General features: G+C 38.7%; 1 protein-coding gene across 1 annotated transcript in view; it reads right to left on the bottom strand.

Annotated features, from left to right (window-relative positions):
* Nucleotides 1-3,810: 3,810 nt before the first annotated feature.
* The window catches only part of epha7 (eph receptor A7), a 79,946-nt gene continuing 62,004 nt past the window's right edge, over nucleotides 3,811-21,752 (bottom strand). The window contains exons 9-17 of the mRNA XM_063494764.1: nucleotides 19,462-19,517; nucleotides 15,764-15,889; nucleotides 15,118-15,303; nucleotides 14,777-14,838; nucleotides 14,342-14,551; nucleotides 13,322-13,471; nucleotides 8,912-9,105; nucleotides 8,120-8,275; nucleotides 3,811-7,606 (exon numbers count right to left, since the gene is read on the bottom strand). Of these exons, the coding sequence (XP_063350834.1) occupies nucleotides 7,492-7,606; nucleotides 8,120-8,275; nucleotides 8,912-9,105; nucleotides 13,322-13,471; nucleotides 14,342-14,551; nucleotides 14,777-14,838; nucleotides 15,118-15,303; nucleotides 15,764-15,889; nucleotides 19,462-19,517 (1,255 nt within the window). The 3' untranslated portion in view covers nucleotides 3,811-7,491. The remainder of the gene's footprint in view (nucleotides 7,607-8,119; nucleotides 8,276-8,911; nucleotides 9,106-13,321; nucleotides 13,472-14,341; nucleotides 14,552-14,776; nucleotides 14,839-15,117; nucleotides 15,304-15,763; nucleotides 15,890-19,461; nucleotides 19,518-21,752) is intronic.

Below are 21,752 nucleotides of genomic sequence, written 5' to 3'. Positions count from 1 at the left end.
TTGTTTGAAATCTACCACTTTTTCCTTCAGTTTCCTTGTCAGGAAACAACTTCCTGTTCAACTGAAATGCCTTCCTGTTCAACTATAACGCCTTCCTGTTCAGCTGAAATGCCTTGGTTTTTCAGTGGAGTGTGTGAGAGCGTTTCAGTAGTGTGTGTGAGAGCATTTCAGTAGTGTGTGTGAGAGATAAAATTTCAGTAGTGTGTGTGAGAGCGTTTCAGTAGTGTGTGTGAGAGATAAACTTTCAGTAGTGTGTGTGAGAGCGTTTCAGTAGTGTGTGTGAGAGGTAAACTTTCAGTAGTGTGTGTGAGAGGTAAAATTTCAGTAGTGTGTGTGAGAGCGTTTCAGTAGTGTGTGTGAGAGCGTTTCAGTAGTGTGTGTGAGAGGTAAAATTTCAGTAGTCTGTGTGAGAGGTAAAATTTCAGTAGTGTGTGTGAGAGCGTTTCAGTAGTGTGTGTGAGAGCGTTTCAGTAGTGTGTGTGAGAGCGTTTCAGTAGTGTGCGTGAGAGATAAACTTTCAGTAGTGTGTGTGAGAGCGTTTCAGTAGTGTGTGTGAGAGGTAAAATTTCAGTAGTCTGTGTGAGAGGTAAAATTTCAGTAGTGTGTGTGAGAGCGTTTCAGTAGTGTGTGTGAGAGCGTTTCAGTAGTGTGTGTGAGAGGTAAAATTTCAGTAGTGTGCGTGAGAGATAAACTTTCAGTAGTGTGTGTGAGAGGTAAAATTTCAGTAGTGTGTGTGAGAGCGTTTCAGTAGTGTGTGTGAGAGATAAACTTTCAGTAGTGTGTGTGAGAGGTAAAATTTCAGTAGTGTGTGTGAGAGCGTTTCAGTAGTGTGTGTGAGAGATAAACTTTCAGTAGTGTGTGTGAGAGGTAAAATTTCAGTAGTGTGCGTGAGAGATAAAATTTCAGTAGTCTGTGTGAGAGGTAAAATTTCAGTAGTGTGTGTGAGAGCGTTTCAGTAGTGTGTGTGAGAGATAAACTTTCAGTAGTGTGTGTGAGAGGTAAAATTTCAGTAGTGTGCGTGAGAGATAAACTTTCAGTAGTCTGTGTGAGAGGTAAAATTTCAGTAGTGTGTGTGAGAGCGTTTCAGTAGTGTGTGTGAGAGATAAACTTTCAGTAGTGTGCGTGAGAGATAAAATTTCAGTAGTCTGTGTGAGAGGTAAAATTTCAGTAGTGTGTGTGAGAGCGTTTCAGTAGTGTGTGTGAGAGATAAACTTTCAGTAGTGTGTGTGAGAGCGTTTCAGTAGTGTGTGTGAGAGCGTTTCAGTAGTGTGCGTGAGAGATAAACTTTCAGTAGTGTGTGTGAGAGCGTTTCAGTAGTGTGTGTGAGAGCGTTTCAGTAGTGTGCGTGAGAGATAAACTTTCAGTAGTGTGTGTGAGAGCGTTTCAGTAGTGTGTGTGAGAGCGTTTCAGTAGTGTGTGTCAGAGATAAAATTTCAGTAGTGTGTGTGAGAGCGTTTCAGTAGTGTGCGTGAGAGATAAACTTTCAGTAGTGTGTGTGAGAGGTAAAATTTCAGTAGTCTGTGTGACAGGTAAAATTTCAGTAGTGTGTGTGAGAGCGTTTCAGTAGTGTGTGTGAGAGCGTTTCAGTAGTGTGTGTGAGAGCGTTTCAGTAGTGTGTGTGAGAGCGTTTCAGTAATAATGTCCCTTACGGCACCTCATAGAAAGCACTTACCTAGAGAAAGTACAGAAAAGGGGCACAGAGTGTGAATGGATGACTTAGGCAAGTTGTATAAAGCACTCTGAGTGCTCAAAGTAGAAAAGCGCTTTGTAAGAACCAGTCCATTCACCATTTACTTGGAGACACCAGGTACTCTGCATGTTGATAGTTATCTAGCATAAAACTGGATGAGAATGTACAAAGGAGATGGTAGTGGGCACATGAACCACAGAACATGCATAGAGAAGCTTCCCCTTTGTTTATTTGAGAAGTCCCACAATTGTGATGATCACAACAATGGGCTACAGTGTCACTGCATCTATCCATCTATGATATTCAGGGATTTCTATTGATATATGACTGACTATTTTGCATGTGCCAACATGCATTAATGATAAAGGGGGGAACTAGTTTATTAAACTATGACTTCAAGTGGCCCATGTCAGATACTGTAATATTTGATTTCAACTTGATTTGATTAGATTCAATTGAATTAAATTCAGTTAAATAGGACCAATTCATAGGAACAATCTTGTCAAAGCACTTTATAGTGTTGGGTAAAGATGCTCTATTATTAGAAAGAAACACAAACACAAAAAGTTTTCAAGTGAATTAAAAGTCAGTCTAGGTCTTTCTTTAATTGACAAGCTAGAGAGTAAGATTGCAGGAACTCCTTGGCATGTGCTTTGAGTATTCTGATAGAGGGCGTTGATTCATTTAAAGTAATATATTCATCCTCCTCTAACCAGGTGAGGCAAACTAAACCATAATGCTGATCAGTTATTAAACTTGTTACTAACTGAGAGAGACCGACCTATTGTCCAAATTTAACTGATTTGATTGTATGTGCAGTTGAGAGTGTTATATTATGCTTTCTTTGTGAGTTTTTATAATTAAACCATGTTGGTGGCATGGGAGCAGAAAGTCTCTGGAAGGATGGAATTTTGGATGATCATCTGTAACCATGGTTTACTTGCAACTACCACAAACTTTTTTGTAACGGAATGTTTAGTTTTCTGAGCTAATATTAGGAAATGTAGACTAGTTGAACCTGAACACAAGATATTTCATAATGATACCCTTACCTTTGTCCTACTCCAAAGAGAAATATGCACAGATATTATAGTGAGAATTATCAAAAAGAAAAATAGCTCCGGATGGATCCAGAGTTTTGGAAAACTGATGGGTCTGTCAGAAGGGTTGCAGTAACACACTTTTCAAGGCCTGTAACCAGCTGTACCCTCTGGCCTTTTTAGCAAAATCAGAGAAGGAAAAAAAAGTTTGTGTTTAGACTCAGCGTGTAGTGTGCTGGACAAGACCTGTGTGGGAATGTAACTCTGAAGCAGGACTGGGAAGGTTCAATACCTGTTGCACTTAATTTCATACTGACAAACATAACTTTTCAAAAAGTTCAGAGAAGTCTTTCTATATATTCCGTGGAAAATTGGTGAGTGCCCAATCAGTAGATCTTTTTGAACAATATCTTTTGAAAATTTGTTCCCATCATTTTTGATCCTTGGAAACTGTGCAAGTGCAGGAACCATGTGACATTTTCAGAGCCAAAATACATACTTTTTTTTGTTATTAGATTAAATATTAGCTTTACACTTTTTTCTAAAAAGGCTCTCTATAGTCAATATGATGGCGTAGAGGTTAGCACTATAGACTAATAATAAAGAGGTTCTGGGCTCAAACTTTACTGGGGTCATTGACTGTTGTCTCTTGATGTTGATCAAACATCAATGAAATCTTGAGTGGTCTGTAAAATCACAGAGGAGAATGAAATTGTTTTCTTTCATTTTGTTATACTCTCTCTGTGTATACCCATGACAGCAGATATCCCCAATATTGTCATTTCAGGCTAACAGCTGTGGCTTTGGAGGAGAAGTTTGTGACTGGAAGTTTGAAGGAAGAACTAAAACACTGTGTCTTAGCCAGAGTACAAAGAGAAGAGCTGCACAAAGCCACTTTAAGATGAGATCCTTGTTCTTTAAGTAAAACAAGACTACAAATGCCTGGTGTTTCCATCAAATAAAGACTCAACAGAGAATAATGATGTTGAATACCTGTGTCCACAACTAAAATGGCAAAAAAACATAACACAGGATAGGATAAATGGCATATAAAGAAAAAAAAATCACTGCAAAGGACACTTGAAAATTATATAGATTGTATTATATTTCCAAAAATATATGTACAGTCTATTACAAAGGTTACAAAGCAAAAAGAATTGTCTATGTAACAAGAAACTGTCTAATTAAATGATCTTACAGTTCTGCTTTTGGGGAAAATACTTTTGACCAGTGAATATTCTCAGTACTCTGATCACAGAAAAATAAATAATGAATCAACATTTATATTACTGTACAATAAACTAGAAGGCAAAATCAAAACAGTCAAAGGAAAGATGGGAATCCTATTAGCTGTCTTTGGTCCTAAATGAACAAAATATGTACAACTGAAATCTTGTGGGTGACAATAGTTCATCTGTGAAATAGAAAAATATAGTGCATTTTCAATGTATCCAGAGCTCTCTACTGAGTAATATGTGTAAAAAAACCCAAAGAAAATCAATATAAATAAAATGTACAAGTTTTACAATTAGACCATATACAAAGATGTCCTCAAACCCCAGCTCTTTCTCAAACAATTGACAGTGCTGCACTCTTTGGAAGCATCCACCACCTTGCCAAAGTGGAGAAACAAATTTCCAACTGCTGAACCACAAGATTTAAAAAATATGTTTGTATTCTATCTGCTACTCCTAAATTTCAGCCAGCACTCTATACCCTGCAGGTTCCTTTTTTTTTTTTTTTTTTTTGTCTTTTTTCATTTAAACTTTTTTTTCTCCATGAAACAGAGTCACAACTAAACTTTTTTTCTCCTTTTTTTCCAGAGTTGAGCAACCTGAAGTTCAGCATGATTCAAGTTGAAACATTGTATTGATTGCATCCTGGCCTTAATCTCAGTTTGGCTCAAACTGCTGTCTCCCCAGTACAGAAAGAAAAGAGGGACAGAGGCATCCTACAGTAGGTGTGAGGGGCCTTCTCCAGGGGTCCGCTTTGAAAATCAGAGCAGGGTGTAGGGAGTTGATGGTGAGAGACAGAGCGCTGCCTGTGAACTGGGGAGTTTTGTGCTGACTGAATGACTTTATGCCAGTATTCAATTCAAAGGCCCAATTGCTGAGGTCTGCTGTATGGATAAAGGGAGGTTGTGTATGACATAATGGGCTGGTCAGGGCTAATTTTGGGCGTCTCATCCCAAGGTGAATCCCACTGTGAAAATGGATTTAAACAGTGCATCCACACTAAGCCAGATGACGTTGTTCATTTTAGGACTAAACCGCATGTTTTTCAAACTGAGAAGGAATTTTCCATCCACACAAGCATGGTTTGAATATGTCAAACTAACAGGTGGCAATACAGCAAACAGTTGAGAAAGTACAGAAAAAATGTGACTTTGAAATGACTTAATTGATTACAGAAGCTGAAGTTCTAAACCCTGTGTGTTGTCCATTGTCAAGACTATATCTTAGCCTTTTTTGGTGAGGCTCAGCATTCAATAATGTCTGTGGAGGCCTTTTTTGTTGTCTTTTCTAGATTTTTGAACCAATTTCAGTCACAGGCTTAGTGTGGACAAAAGGTCAAAAAAGAACCCTTTTTTAATGCTCGTGGCCCAATGTGGACATTTCAAAGATGACAGAGAAAAAATGAAGAAAGCTTCAGTTGGTTTTACTGGCTGTTAGCGAGCTCAAAGTTGATTCCTGATTTGGTTGTACTTTTTTCTATGGTGAGAAAATAAGTAAAGCTTTGAAAACACAGAGTTATGTTTAAGGTCGCAGCAGCAGTGAGAGAAGAACACCACTTCCCTTTATGTGACAGCTGAATACCTACATTTTCGTATCAAAGGACAGTGCAGTAAAACAAATTCAACATTGAAACTTTTCCTTTTTTTGGGAGTCTTTTTTGTTTGTTTGTTTGTTTTTGAAGTGGAGACAGATGGCACCAAATAGGTTGATTGGCTTTTAGCACATCCTCTGCACAGCCCCCTCTTCTCTGTTCTCCATACAAAGCCGTATGGAAGAAAAGAAGAGGAATCTTAAGAAACACTTTAATGCATGTTCTGTCACATCTGCTCCTGTGAGGGATGAGCTGCAAAGACGCATGAATAAACAAGGAGGCTGCACGGCTGCCTGCAGAGCCGGGACGGAGGGATTTAACAACACAGTCCGTGTCTGAGAGGAGCTCCATGGTTTGGTCTGGCATTTTCATACCTAGACCCTGAAGGGGCTTGTTGATTTTTTTTTTTTGTCAGAAAATGATGTCAGCATGGCTAATTGGCACCATTTAAGTGTTTTATCTCTGCAGTCACTCAATTCAACATTTTCATGCCACGTTAGAGTCTCATCACATGTTTAACATATCATAGCGGCAAAATACAACATGATTATTTCATTTGATGAGTTGGCATGGTATTTTTTCCAAACCATTTCAGGTCAAAGAGGTACATTTGTTTCCTTTTGCAGCAGTGACTGAATCTTTCCAAAGGTTTTGTCTCAGAATAGCACACCCATGCTTTCTATGTCATCTAGCACCTTAAAAAGTCTCAGTCGAGGACAATTTCTACCTGGTAATTATTGCTCTTTTTAGTCCAACTCTTTCTCACTGACTGTGTCACTTGTGGCATAAAACAGAGTCTGTGCACACAAGTTCAAGATAAAAAGACATCATGCTAAAAACAAACACACAAAAAAAGGAAGTAGTACACCACTGAAATGAGCCACAGAAAGCAATGCCATTGAAGTGCCTAAAATAGTGGCAATACTTAAACACATTTTAAGGCAGTATTACGTCTCGTCAATTCTTGAACGCACTCGCAGCTAAACAATTCTTCAAAACAACCACTATGTAAAACATTTTAGGCAAAATGATGGCAAAGCACAGCTGCAACTCCAATACAATCTTTCAAATGTGCTGACACATTCTACTCAACAACCAAGTGAAACTCTGTATCCCATAGTGAACACTAAGGGAAGGATAGATGAAGGATATTGCTACTCTGATAGAAAAAAATTCTGGTGATTTAAAGAACAGTTTGCTTCCTGCATCTCCATCTGTGCTGCACTCATCAGAAAATTGTTTGCTAAAAAAATGCTGAAAATTTGAAACCAGGTCAAGAACCCACTCCAACAGGCTGCAAAACAAGCGCGTGAGGATAATATTTTCACTTCAACAGCACATGAAGGAAAACAAGAGTCATTGCAAACAGTCCAGTACAAAAAGTACTTTGAAATCTGCACCTAAAAAGTTCTGTCTCTGTTTGGATAAAAGAGTTACCCTGTTGTCACATCCAAAGAGGAGAGGAAAAAGAACTTTTATATGTGCCAAAACGTGTCATCGTGGCAGACACAAAGAAAAATGAAAAACAAAAAACAAAAAAACAACTAAAACCGCTTCAAGGTGTTGTAGTTCGTATAAAGGAAATCCTTAGACAACGTGTGCACATAAAGAGAAATATAAGCGGCAAACTCCTTTCCAATGCGCTGTTTGATATGTGGTTTAGTTTGTAAGCGCTTCTACAAAAAGAAGGGAAAAATACATTTGTCTCATCCAGGTAGTTTCTTTTTTGTTGCCGTTTTTTGCCCTTTTCCTCTCTTTAGTGCCCTTTAAAGAGGCGGACCACAATCATTCACTGAGAAACAAAGGAATGATTTCACTCCAGGCACAGCCAGAAGAGTCAGACATCACACGTCTGTTTGCTTTGACAATTATTCCATTTATGTCCCAAGTCAAGTTTTGTTCTCGCCCTCTCCGAAGGCAGCCCGTCAGAGATCGTCACACCTGGACACCTGTGCCGTGGAGGTGCAGCATCTGGGCTCTCATAGTCTGTATGCTGCTCATGATCTTTTTCTGATGGCCCACCAAAGTGATCCCCAAGCTCATCACATCCCTGGAAGAGAGGACAACATTATGAGTCAGTGCACCATCACAGCCTCAGCTTTTCCATTATTGTGAGTATACAGCTAAACACAGCAGGCTTGTTTATGAATCTTAATAATGAATTTTCACAAGGTGAGATAGCAAAACCCATAATCTAAAGTAGTCTTTTTTCCCCTTTGGGAAGTTTGGAGCTCTTTTTATGGAAATGTACTTGGTAATGAGTTTATCAAGATCACAGGTAAACAATATGGAAACAAATAAATAGGCTTATTCCCAAGACAATGTGGTTCAGAAAAAGAACTGGTTTTTCTTGGTGAAATAAAAGCTAGTATTAGCCACTTTATGGTGGGTTACAGAAACTCAAAACACATTCTAGCAACAATTCTACTTCTGAATACAGCTGAAGCTTTTACTCAAGGACAAACGGAAGTAATAAAGTTTAGAGGAGAGCACAGTTTAAGCATAGTTGGTTTTAATGTTCCCTACTAATGCTTAAACCCCTTCGGGTTTCCTATCTACTCACTCGATTGACATCCTGGCCACAGATTCCAAGGAACTGTAGCCAGCTGCTGTGAAGTTGTCTCTGTATCGCTCCATCTTGATGGCTTCCAGCCACTCTCCCACTGAGCGGAAAGAAGTGAAGTCTGGTGTGCTCTGATCTAACAGGGGACTAATTGGTCTGTGGGATGAGCACAGAAAAATGGTTAAGTCTTATGCAAAAAGGAAACGTTAGGCTGAAAACACAATCAAACAAGAGATGAGACAGAGCGGTGACCAAAGGCATCCAGCAGTGCGGTAAATTATAAGCAGGGGAAAAACTTGCTGATTGGAGGCTTCGGTCAATAAGAATATCACAAATAGATGTTGCATTCCATGCTCTGCTTCTGAAAAATGTTTTTGTCAATATCCTTTCGATCTGAATACATTCCCAGGAACATACCCCGTACAGTCTCTGTACAGAAAATGCTTTTTAACCAGTTATAACCTCTGAGCCTCATCTCACAGTGGAAAGCATGTTCTGACTGCGAGAAGAATTCATTTGACAAACGTCAGAGTGAGCTCCGGAGTTCCCACTGCACTCCAAAGTACTAGAAACTCATTATAGAGATTGATTTAAAAGCCCTGCTATTGACCATAAAGGCATGAAAGCTGCTTTGGGCTATCGATCCCCCTGGATTTATCTTTCATCTTTGAACTTGAGAGGCTAAATCATCCACTGGACACTCTAGATCATCTACCAGTGTGATAAGTTGAAGTTCTATAGCTTATGAAGCCTACATTTTATAATAAATCATTAGGGGTCTTATTTCCATACCTTGTACACGTTCCCACTGGGGTTTTCAGTGTGTTAGGGTTACGTATCATCTTATCAAGGATGCCAACTATTTGATCAAATTTGGGGCGTTCGGCTCGGTCTTTCTGCCAGCAGTCCAGCATTAGCTGATGTAAACCCGGCGGACAGTCCATGGGGGCTGGAAGACGGTATCCTTCCTCTATTGCCTTAATGACCTGGAAAATTTAAAACAGACGAAGAAAGTAGCATCAGTCTTTGGTATCATCCTAAATCCAAAAAAACCATACCTCTAACCCATACCTCAAACCCTTCAGTCTCAGCCTAGCTTTTTGCCATTTAACACCAGCTTTTAGAATCAACCTAATCCCAACCTCCTGCCCTGTACTCTCACTAACAGCGTTGAGTATCATTTGAAACCCTTCAGAGTCCAGTTTTAGTTTCACATTAACTCTAAACCCTAACCCACAACCCTTTAGCATTAGTCTATAGTATAATATTACCACAAGCCAAGCTCACTAAGCTCTTGGTATATAGCAGTATTGTACCTTAATTATGTCATGGTTACCTAAAACACTTAGACCTGAGAAAAAATTGTCTATCATGTGCCAGCTTTGTTACAGTCAATGGGATCATGAGGATTTAATGCAGAACAATTTAGAGTAGCTACAAGCTATAAGCAGCATCATTCTGCTATATAACCTCTTTCTGGAATGGTTAATGATCTCAAATTCTATCTGTGGCCAAGTGTTTTCAATTTATGTGCAGAAGGTTGTCACCCAGCTTGAGAGCTAAGATACCGTAAACTTAAAGCAAAGATTTTTAAAGCAGTGGGCATCTTGTAGATAGACTTGACCTTTACCAAAGATGCTACATAATTAGTATGTGTATTACTAGGAGATATTTGCATGTAACTTTTTGTAGGACCTGGGATATCTTGGCCTTTAAAGCATCAAAGAAGATTATCTTTATTTCAGTCTGTCTCCCCCTCGACTTTATGGAAGTGTAATACTAAACTCACTAATTACCCACTGAATAAAGTTGGCCTTATCTTGGTCACATTTTTCACCAGTTTGAACTGAGATCTATGGACACAATGGCACCAATACTAAACAACTATTTAATGTATAATTCAAGCACACACACAGATTGGGTTTAGATTAGGGTGGGTGGGGGGTGCTGGATAATTTTATTCAACTCATGAGTACTATTCCTCATATGTCTAAACAAAGACTTCTTGTACAGTCTGTACCAATAAACTGAAAAGAACTTCTGCAACGTTTTTTGACCTAATGCACACATATCGTTTTATGCAGAGTTAATTAAAAGTCAAGGTTTTTAAAAATTGTAGGTGCAACAGGAACATTATGCAACAAGCTCTCCTTCCTTTAATGTGTTGAGATGTTTATATCTCTGCATATATTCATCAGCTATTCTTGTCAGGACTGCTTAGACAAGAATGAGTCATGGAGGGAACCAGTGTCAAAACACTGAAACCGTTGGGAAAAATGCAAATAATGTTCTTCCTGTATCCCTGGAGGATGTTTGCTGACATCTTGACAAAGTGAAAAAATTTCTGACATTGATGTCTGTCAAGCAGCAGACGGTCAAAACACCACATATCCCACTTTCACGCCCAGCCATCTTGTTTAGCATTTCTAACATCTGATTGTTCAATCAGCAGGCCTCTGCTTTGGAACGCAGCAGAATATTAATCATATTTAGCTACGATGCTGTGGGTGCTAAAACAGGAAGCCATATAGGAATCTTAAAGCCAGAACTCACTCGCCTTTCACTATCAATCAAAATGTGTCAAGTGTCTGAGAATAAGGAACAGCTTCAAATGGTCTGGCACTGTTGGATTATCTCAGTGGGAGTTGGCAGGAAAGAAGGCAACAGCACTCAGAGAGCTGCGGGTGAGTCAGTCATTATAGCAATTTGTGACATTTGTAAAGTGAAGAGTGGGATTGAAAAAAAAAACAAATTTGTTCATAAAGGTAGAAAAATGTGGGTAATGTCCAGAGTCAGGAAGATGACTTGGAATTTACTTGATGGTGAGGCTGCAAGATGGGTAAAAGAATGAATCATGATTACAAGTCTCTGGTTCATGAGTCAAGTAAGTTGTATCCCTCTGCACTTTAAAAACACATGTGTTAGGAGTAGCCTACAGAGCTTTGCGATCTTTAGCTCTGAGACACTGAGTTGAATTACATTAGCCTTTGTTTTAGACCGCAGTTCTTGTGGCCTCAGCGCAGGGAAATCTTTTTACTCTACTTCCTCTTTTACTTTGGGATGCTTAAAAATGTGTTCATGTTCACATTTATTTGATTAAAAAAAAAGGTACAGTGCTCATTTAGTAATTAACGAGGACACCAGTGCATCATATAAATGTGCTTTGATTTAACCTTATAGGTTAATTTTCATCCATTTTTCCTGGTTGCTCCATAACATTTGAAACATTCAAAGGAAACTTAAGATCCAAAAGTATTTCTGCTTGGATTAAAAAACTGAAACAAATAAGTGTCAAAAATAATTACATAACATAACATAACAATTACAAACAAACATTAATTACATTACAAAGTTCAGAAGAACAGTCAAAATCACATTATTAGAATACGAAGTGATTGATAAACAGGCACTACTTCAGGTTATGAAAGCACACTTGACTGTCCAGCAGCAACTGTTTTACACATTTGATGTTGCTGTTCCTTAGTTCCTTTTGTCACCATGTTCTAGGCATACACTGGTCTAGGAAGCTTGGAAAGAAAAGCGTCTGGACTTCTTTAGGTTTCTTGAAGACGTTTGATGTTTCATCCGAGAACCGTCTTCAGTTCTAAGAGCAAATGGTGGAGAGTCCCAGATTTTAAGCCCTATAGGAGTGTCCGCCAAGAAGGTCACGGACCCCCCCCCCCCCCGTCTTCAAGAAACTTAAAGAAGTCCAGACGCTTTTCTTTCCAAGCTCCTTAGACTACGATGACCTGGATGACTGAGAACCTTCACAGACATAGGCATACACTGCTTGATGAAAAAAGGCCGTCTTAGTGGTTGTTATATTCCATTGCATTAACTTTTTATCTAAAAATCATGGTGTCAATAGATAAATTGATCCTTAATTGATCTTGTTTAAGTGTATTCACAAGTTTTAAAACTTGTGTTGTATTGACTGCCAGAGTCACAGACACTCAATGTCTGGGGTGACAAGGTACTAAACCCCGAGTTGGTCATGACTGGAGTGTGAGCAGGTGATAGATGTAGAAAGACCATGCTTACTTGAATGAGACATGTTATATAAAGCACATTGAGTGCTCAAGTAGAGTAGAAAAGTGCTATATAAGAACCAGTGTGTGTTGTGAATTTATTATTATGCCAATATTTTTCTATTCACTCACTAATAAGTCATCATCTTACTACAAAAACAACTAACTTACAGAGTTTGCAGTATAATATAACCAGGGGACTTAGGAAAGCTAGACAGATGACTGATTGTATAACTTCCACTAGGTCACCAGCAAACCACTTAGTTGGTTGGTTCTATTTTAGCCACACACTTCTCAAGTACAGAAGATATTACATTTCAGCTCAGCTCTCTTACTTGAACTTACTTGTTGACATCTACAAGGCACAAGCTACAGAAGTATTGCTGCAAACAGAATACAACAGTTTTCACAGTAGTTGTAATACTACTGAGATGCATAGGCATTTATGTTTTTGCAGGAGTTCTTTAAAATTTAAGCAAAGCAAATGTCTTTGCTCTCATTGCTGACTTGTTTGCAGTGTAATTGGTTCAACACTGCTAGTCACATTGGTTCCCATTACCATAAGTCATTATAAACCTTTAAAGACGTTTGAATCAAAAGCATTCTGCATGACAAGTGTTTTCCACTCCTGTTATTTATATTAATAACACTACCAAATCCATGCTCTCAGGGCTTCATTTCAATGCATGTCCCACTTCAGGCTTGTTTCTCCTTCAAATGGATTCAAGCAGCATGATTATAGCAAGACTTCTTGAACTAATTAAGCCCAAGGTTACTGTCATCGCAGAGCTGCTCTCATGAGGATCTTGTAAGAAACCTCAAAAAAGAATTACAAACCAGAATTTCTGTCTGTGATTTTTTTCAATGTTTTAATGGGAGGACTTTATTAGTCATAATTAAGGGTGAACTTCTGGGGAAATTGTCATACTCTGACAACTCGTGTCTGGCTTCAGATAATATTTTGTGAAATAGTAGTTTTCATTCAAGAATCTGATTGGAAGTAATGCACAGTCTTCAGTGCACTGAGACCCTTAACACTGGTTTATAATTTGGGACACTTACATTAATAAGATCTAATTGTGACTATCATTATTATTGTTATTACAAGTGTTGAAACCAGTGAATGTGTTCTCCTGTCAGTCATGTTATGAACGTACGTCCAGAAGTAACTTACATCTTGGTTGGACATGTCCCAGTAAGGCCGTTCTCCATACGACATAACCTCCCACATGACAACACCATAACTCCACACGTCACTTGCAGAGGTGAATTTACGGTACTGGATAGCTTCTGGTGCAGTCCACCGGACAGGGATTTTTCCACCCTGTTCAGTAAAACGGTATCAAAAGATTTTTATGCATTTTTCAGTTATATGCAAAAATACACATAAGACACAAAACAGCTTTAGCAGACTTTTACCGACTTTTAGTTATTAGCTATAGGATTTAATAGCTACTAAATCCTTTATCAATGCCATAAAGCTTAGTGTAAATAGTTGGCTGGTCTTGCTTTTTTGCTTCTGAGAACCTTGACTAAAGTGTATCCATTCTTCTTTTTACAATGTAAAAAAATGTAAGGCAAAATTAACGTTTCACCATTTTTACTGTTTTGCTGCTTACAAAACCGATATCAGCTGAAAGACTACACACTTGAAGTACTGGCTTGGTATTTTGTGGAGTTGCAAGTGAATGTCCATCATATATTCGAACCACCCTAAATATTACATTACACATTTTTATCTTTTCCTTGAGGACATTTCCAGTCCTTCCCTTCACCATAATGCTAATGAGTAAAATCCATTTTTAGTGTTGCCCTTTTACAATTTTTCAAATTAATCTGATTCACTTTAAGGGTCTCTTGATTATTGAAGAATTCAGGTTGTTCCCTGTTGTGAATTTGTCAGATGGCCACTAATAACAGCATTTAAAATTCCTGACATTTTAATGATTTTCATTTATATAACAGTTATAATTGAACTCTAAAGCATTATTAAATATTCGATTTTAATGACTTACACCTTTAAAGCATTCCAAAAGACCGTCCTGTTAGGAAGTTGTGGTAAAATACACAGTTTCACATACTAAAAATGGTGTAGAGTAGGCTGGTGCTCACTCTAACATTCACGAACAGTGACTTGATTAGAGAATTCAGACACGGCTCTTGGTGGGGAGAGCAAGTGCTTTAATTGACTCACGGTTGTTGTGTAGACAGCCTCGGGATCGTCGTCTATCACCCTCGACAGGCCGAAGTCAGACACTTTACACACGAGATTGCAGTTGACCAGGATATTCCGTGCAGCCAGATCACGATGGACATATCCCATATCGGAAAGGTATCTCATTCCCGCCGCTATACCCCGCAACATTCCCACCAGCTGGATGACTGTGAACTGGCCATCGTGTTTCTGCACGGCACAGTAAAACACAGACAGGTCAGCCATTTTCACTGACCATGATGGAAATGTAGGTCACAGCACTGCAGCAGCTTCAGCACAAGATTTATGATATTTATGCACTGCACAAATTCTGCTGCAGACTCCCCACTCTCTGAGACACTTTCCAGCAAACTGCAGGGAAAAGTTACAAAAGATGCCGCTCAGAGCCTCCTGCACATCGAAGGTTATACTCACCCTGAGGAAAGCATCTAATGAGCCGTTCTCCATGTACTCGATGACAATCATGACTGGTTTTCCTGGAGAAATAAAAAAGAAAGGGGATTATTAATTAACACCTAAATTTTATTTGCTCACAAAATGCTCCCTAATAAAAAGCAGTTATTTTTAACTATACATTTCATTGCATTTAATTAAAGCTCACCATCTGCTCCTTTTATTACTGCATCTAAATGAGGAAATGCGGCTAATTTCATGTGATACGTCAGTCGAACATTGCCAGCTAAATCTATTCTGATGATGCAGGTCTTACAGAATGTTTGAACTCCTTCATTTAGAGTTTTAAACATTGTGTTTACCTCTCGTCACGACTCCCTCCAGATGAACGACATTAGGATGGTCAAATTGTCCCATAATGCTGGCTTCACACAGGAAGTCACGCCTCTGCTTCTCAGTGTATCCCACTTTGAGTGTCTTGATGGCAACTGACACATCCCGTTTTCCAGGCAGCTTCAGTCGGCCACTGCACACCTCTCCAAACTCTCCTGCGTGAGGTGAAACTTCATGAGTGAGGTGGAGAGTGGGTACAAAAAAACGAAGAAGCAGCACTTCAAGATGACAAATTTATTAGTGTATTTTGAGACAAAGCAGCTGTGCAGAGCAGGAATACAAATTGGAGTGTGACACCTTGTTATACTCAGGGGAATGCAGCAAACACCTATAATAAGACATGCTAGAGATGCATAGATACTGTCATTGACCGCCTCTGTAAAACCCATGTGGCAGCAATTTTTCAGCTGTGGGTAGTGCTGTGATTGCCTCTACCAAATGTAGCCCACACATTAATTGCAATGAACTTTTTTCCCCTCTTTGCAATTGCTCCATCAATACACGATGCATAAAGCTGTGTCCCCATTCAAGGTGTAAATATTTGGTTGTCAGTGTGATATACGAGAGCACCGACTGACTAAACACAAAGAGCTGAGAGACATGGGATGGGCTCACCTGCTCCAATAACCCGCTCGATTTTAATGCAAGAGGCATCCAGCTCCTTGGCAAATTGATGGACAGCCCTGTTCGGGTCCTCGTAGGTTTCGGGGTCAATGTAGGTTTTGGTGCCTGGAAATTTAACTGTAGAAAGGTAAGAGGATTACTGTTAATGATTAAATATGCACACTGCGCACCAGCGGGTGCTTGACAGGCAAACGATTGGTAAGGCCAGTGAGTCAGAGGGAATTGCTGAGCAGTCAGCGGCTGGTGTCAAAAAAGGGAAGCTAAGATTTGAGTAACCTGTGCGTCGTGCTTTTTATGAGGTTGTCGGTTACATTTCACCTCTCTGCAGAGACTCCCTGAAAAATAATCTGTCTTACCTGCTGTATTCAACTCGGTGCTTTTCTATCCATGATATCATTCTAAGGATAGCGGGGTGTTTATATGTGTGATTGAGTGGGTGCGGGGCTATCCCACTCTTAAATCTCCCATCAGTTTGCTCACAACAATAAGCTTTAGAGCCAACAGTGAGCACGTTTTGTCTTGGGGTTTTTTGCATGTATTTGAATGTTTTGACCCATTTTTGAAGTTCTGCAGTTGCTTATATTAAATGATATTGGTTTTCAGGGTTCAGGAATTTAAGTGTCTTTATTTTGGACTGTATAATTTGCAGACTGATAAGCAAAGGTGTTTATTTATTTATTTATTTTATTTATAAGGAACCCCATTAGCTTCCACAATAGTGGTCTTTCTGGGGCCCAAGCGATGAAGTATAATCTAATACAGCATTACACAATAAAAAAGTAGATGAAAAAATATCCACATCATTTGGCTCTTACAGCCACAGTGAGGTTTTGTAATTGTAAAAATATAAGCATGGCAATATCAATAACATTGAGGCACAATACACAAGAATCAAAAACAGGTCACAACACTGGCCTCTTACAATATTTACAATAATTAAAAACTGTGTAAATAGACTTTAATTATTTTATTTTTTTACATTAGGAATAGTAGCTTGTTCTCTAATTGCATAAGCCAGTTTATTCTACGTAAAAGATGCTCTAAATATCACAGTTTTTCAAAACGTTACTTTTGGCTTGAGGAATTACTACATTGCGCTTTTGTTAAAAATCGTGTATTTCATCTGGATACTGCAGCTGAGCAGAGAAAAAATGTGGTGTGTTTAACAGTGTTGCTTTCTTTATAAATAAAAGTAAGCCATAGTGTAATTTAGCTTGTACTGGAAGCAAAAAAAGTTTATTATGCATTTGATCAATACTGGTATAGCATGAACATCCTAACACTAATCTGGCTGCCTTACTCTGGACTAACTGAAGTCTGTTAAGGTCTGTCTTATTAGCTGCTGACACTTCTGTTTAGACCTATCATTGTCCTAATGCTGATATCCATGTTAAAACGTTTAATCTTTAATTATGGGATCTCAATTTAGTAAATTTTTGAACGACTTCTTATTGACTTTACCCGTGACCAAATGGATTTAACACTGAGGTCTAGATTTAGCACTACATATCTCTATTATAGCCCTAATCCCTAAACCCCCTTAAAGGCCAAAAACTGCATATTCTAACACAAGTTAAGGATTTGGGATTAGGGCCATCATTGATAATTAGAGTAACAGTAAACGTACCAAACCATATGTTAGAAATATAAAGGATGTTTTGTAAACAAATGTAAATAAATTTGTTTTTGTGGTAAATTTATTAAACAATTTTTTAGAGAAGTACTTGGGTTTAAAGGTACATCAGGTGATTAAGGAACTTGTATGATAACCCAAATCTAAACCCTTACCACCAGGACTTAAAGAATATACTTAGGTAAGTTACTGAAACTGGACCACTTGAAATAAATATCTGGGTTTTCAAGTAGGTCAAATCAAACTACATATAATGTGTTGTTTCAAACTAGCTTGCTATGAGCTGTCTAATTTCATATAAAGTTCCCATTTCAAATGCAACTATACCATATAAAGGTCACCCAAACCACAAATAGACATACAAAGATGTATTAATATCCTGGAATGAGTCTGCCCACCTGTAGAGATCTTCTAACAGTATGAAAATTGTTGAAATATTGTTTTTAAAAAAAATGCTCATCACCTTGTGCTTACATAGTCTCTCCCTATAACAGTCTTAATGAATTTCTGCTGCTACCCTGACAACTTGTCTCTAGGCTGGAAAATCAGTCGATCAATTTTTGTTTTGATTTGACAATGCACAATGACATGCTTTGAAAAAGACAATAGAAAAGAACATCAAGGAAAGATGAGATGGTAAAGAACTGATGCAAATGAAACATTTTCCATCATAAGAAATGAATGAAGCTAAATGAGATTTTGAGACAGGTTTGCTACTTCTGTTAGACTCTGGCACCCCAGGCATTTGGGAACGTCTTAAAATTAACTCTGTGCAATTTCCAACATCAGTGATAAGGGAACGGTTCATGAATATCCATTACGTAAGACCAAAAACAGTTTGTTGGAAATAAAGCAAACAAAACAAGGTTAGGGAGAGGACGGGGGCAGGGAGGGGGTTACTATTTCAAACAGCTCTCCAAATTAACAGTAAATTACAATATTATGCACTATTAGGTTAACAGACCACTTTTGGGGGTTGTTACAGTGTGTATTTGAAATTTACACTGATAACAACATAACCTGTCAACTTTAAAAATTTAATGAGACACTACAGCTATAAGACTCTGGTCAAAAACAACACAACAGCACAACGAGCACATTCAATTGGAGAGACAATTATTCTTTGAAAAGCAGTCTATCCAATGCACCAGTGTAAATACAGCTAAAGCATTGTGCTCCGGCAAGGGGACACCAGCAGCTGAGATTTCCCTCGACTTGCTCGGATAATTGCTTCGTCCATCCAAGACGTCTGGGATCTGATAGGAGATGTCTTATCATGACTTCCTCGCCTCTTCATGGCAGACAAATTGGGTCTACATGTTGGATTTATGTGCTATCTAGCTTCTCTGTCACCCTGGAAGTCTCCCGTCATTTGATATTGCACAGCAGATCTGTCCATTAAGCCCAAATCTAGCCTTGTTTGTATTTTCTCCCAGTGCTTTTTCCCCTGGCAGGTTGGGCTGAGCTGTGATCTGTTCAGGTGGATCTATCAGATACTTAGCAGTAGCCAACCTAGAACTGCTTCTGCTCTAGCAATGCACTTAGTGACACCCCTGACCCTTTGTTTCCAAATCAGCAGTTTGCCTACAGCGCGGATCATTATGGTTCCACTTGGGAAAGCTGTCTGCAGCTGGAGCTCCAGGGTTATCATTAGGGGTGGTGTATCAGTTTAAAAAATACCTAAATGATAAAAGCAGCAGCTACAGCTGTGTGCACACCAAAAACCCTGTCAACCACTAAAACCACCTGCCTTATGGTTACATTTTTAAAGGACTCCCTTTTGTATGCTTGTCAGTCCTTTTATCCCTGCCTGGCAGCTGTCAGATTCATGTGTTTTTGGCCCCTGACTTCTTTATCTCAACAGGCTGAGTCTAGCCAATCAGCAACAGATTTTGCTTGATAGATGAGTTGGGATGAAACAGTCATGCCTCGAAGTGCTAAAAGATTTTAAGGCCTAGACATTGATGCAATATTTGTATGCGCGTGCGTATGTGTGTATACCATCTACATACAAGTGCTGTAAGTGTGTTTGCGGATAAGGAACGCAGGCACTCACACTGGAAGTAGAGCTCCTCATCTCCCTCCTGATCAGCTTTGCTGTACCCGCAGTGCCTGTACAGGCGGAAGAGGAAGAGAGCAGCAGAATCAACTGATTGTGCAGAGGAAATAAATGCCCTAATTTACAAGAATTTTAATGCAAGACAAATCCCTCAAGAAACCCAGCTGAGCAGCAGGAGCTGTGAACCCAACAGCCTCAACTAGGAAAAGTAGCTCAAGCATCTAATCATGTAAGATATCGAATAATACATGCACTGTAATGTACTTTTCAACACGTCTTGCAATATTAACGTGTTGAAGGTTCCCTTAAGCAAGTGATTTGCTGGACAAGGCTGGTCTTTGTGAAAAAAGGTGAATGACATAGGAAGATTAAATAAGCCACAAATGATGGACATGCACTTACTGTGGATGAAAATGCTCACGTATGTAGCAAAGCAGGTCTCCTTTGTTCCTACTACATGTTTCAACATTCCAGAATTTTTTCTGTCTAAAGTGAAGTATTTTGGTTCGTCTGTCTCCAAATTCAAGGAAGACTTTTGATCTTTTTGACATGCTTTATCCAGAAATGGAGTATGCTACTCAGAAATGGTGTTAGATGGTCTTATTCACGTTATGTATGTTGTGAGTAGGTTTAAGTGGAAATTATTTGTCACACATACATAGTAGGACATATGTTGATGGGACATTCTGAGCCTTAGCAGTCTCATAAAGCTTGTATTGTTTGTCGCTTTTTTGAGACGAAAGATATTGAGGGAGCTTACACAGAACATCCCAAAGTAAAAGTACCAAATTATGTTGTGCACATGCCATGTTCAGCAGAATTCTGCGGAGACTTAACTACTTAACATTCCACATCCACATCATGTCTTTTATCCTGCCTTCCTTCTCTCTCCCTAACTGGGCACGGCAGATAGCTGCCCCTCCCTGAGCCTGGTTCTGCCGGAGGTTTCTTCCTGTTAAAAGGGAGTTTTTACTTCCCACTGCCGCCAAAGGGCTTGCTCATAGGGGGTCATATGATTGGTGGGTTTTTCTCTGTATGTATTATTGTAGGGTCTACCTTACAATATAAAGCACCTTGAGGCAACTGCTGTTGTGATTTGGTGCTGTATAAATAAAATTGAATTGAATAAAATTGAACTGAATTGAATTGAATTGAATTGAACTGAATTAACATTTAACAGCAAACCTCTTAGGCCTAGCGGTCAGGCTGCATTTCAGGCAACTACTAAAAAAACACAACACAATTTCCAAAACAACAGTTAGAGCTCCAACACATAAACATTGGTACCTTTTAAATCAAGTTTCAGAGACTTGGAGGTAGGGACCTATTTTACTATCTGCTCCTCAAATAGTTCAAAATTGAAATAATTCATTAATTGCAACAACTGTATAATGATATTTTAGTTAGCATGTGGCAAAGACGCAACTCTGAAGATGGTGTTTTATACAGTGACCTGAAGCAGCGATTATTTATGTATTTATTTTATTTTATTTTTTATGCTTTTTCTTATACAAGCAAAAGGAAAAAATAATTATGCTCTGTATCTTATAAAACACATATTTCTAACAATGTGACTTACTCATCGGTATGTTTTCATATATTGTATATAGTTAAAAGAATGACATATGACTCGACTGAAGATGTATGAACTAACTAACTTCATTAGTACTTAATAGTATGACCAACAAAGTTATGATAATTAAAAAATATATTTTAAAAAGAAACCTTTAGTTTTAAAAGCAATGGGGAATGCTCTCATGAATATCATTTAAAGGTTTAATTCATTTGCATCACTAATGTGATGCACACAGAAAGGGTGATGTTACCACAGTCAGAGCTCACTTTATTAATGTCATGTAAAATCATGCTGATTCTACCTGTGCGCGCTGAGCCACTTTTTTTTTGACACAAAAAGCCCACCTTGGATTAGAACGCTCCGATTCTGATGAATCCATCATGAAAAGCAATTTTGGATGAAATTCCACTTGTATAGATGAAAACAGATGAAATGTGTGAGGGAATGGTGATAATGACAGTGGACTGGGTGCTTTGTGATGGTGGAAAAAAACATCAGCACCATACTTCATTTTGCCCTCAGGATTTTTCATACACTCACACACAGGAATGCAGAGCCAAAGCTTTCTCATTGTTGAGTGCTTGTTTCATAATGGTACTGCAAAAAATAGCTTAAAATTTTGTTTAGAGTGGAAAAAAAGAAAAATGATGCCTCACAGCCCATTAGCACAGCATGCCACAAGATGACGGGTGGATGTGTGTGTATGCGTGTG

This window comes from Pelmatolapia mariae, linkage group LG15 (assembly GCF_036321145.2).
Source record: "Pelmatolapia mariae isolate MD_Pm_ZW linkage group LG15, Pm_UMD_F_2, whole genome shotgun sequence".
Classification (NCBI taxonomy): Eukaryota; Metazoa; Chordata; class Actinopteri; order Cichliformes; family Cichlidae; genus Pelmatolapia; species Pelmatolapia mariae.
This window is presented reverse-complemented; position numbering and strand designations above follow the sequence as displayed.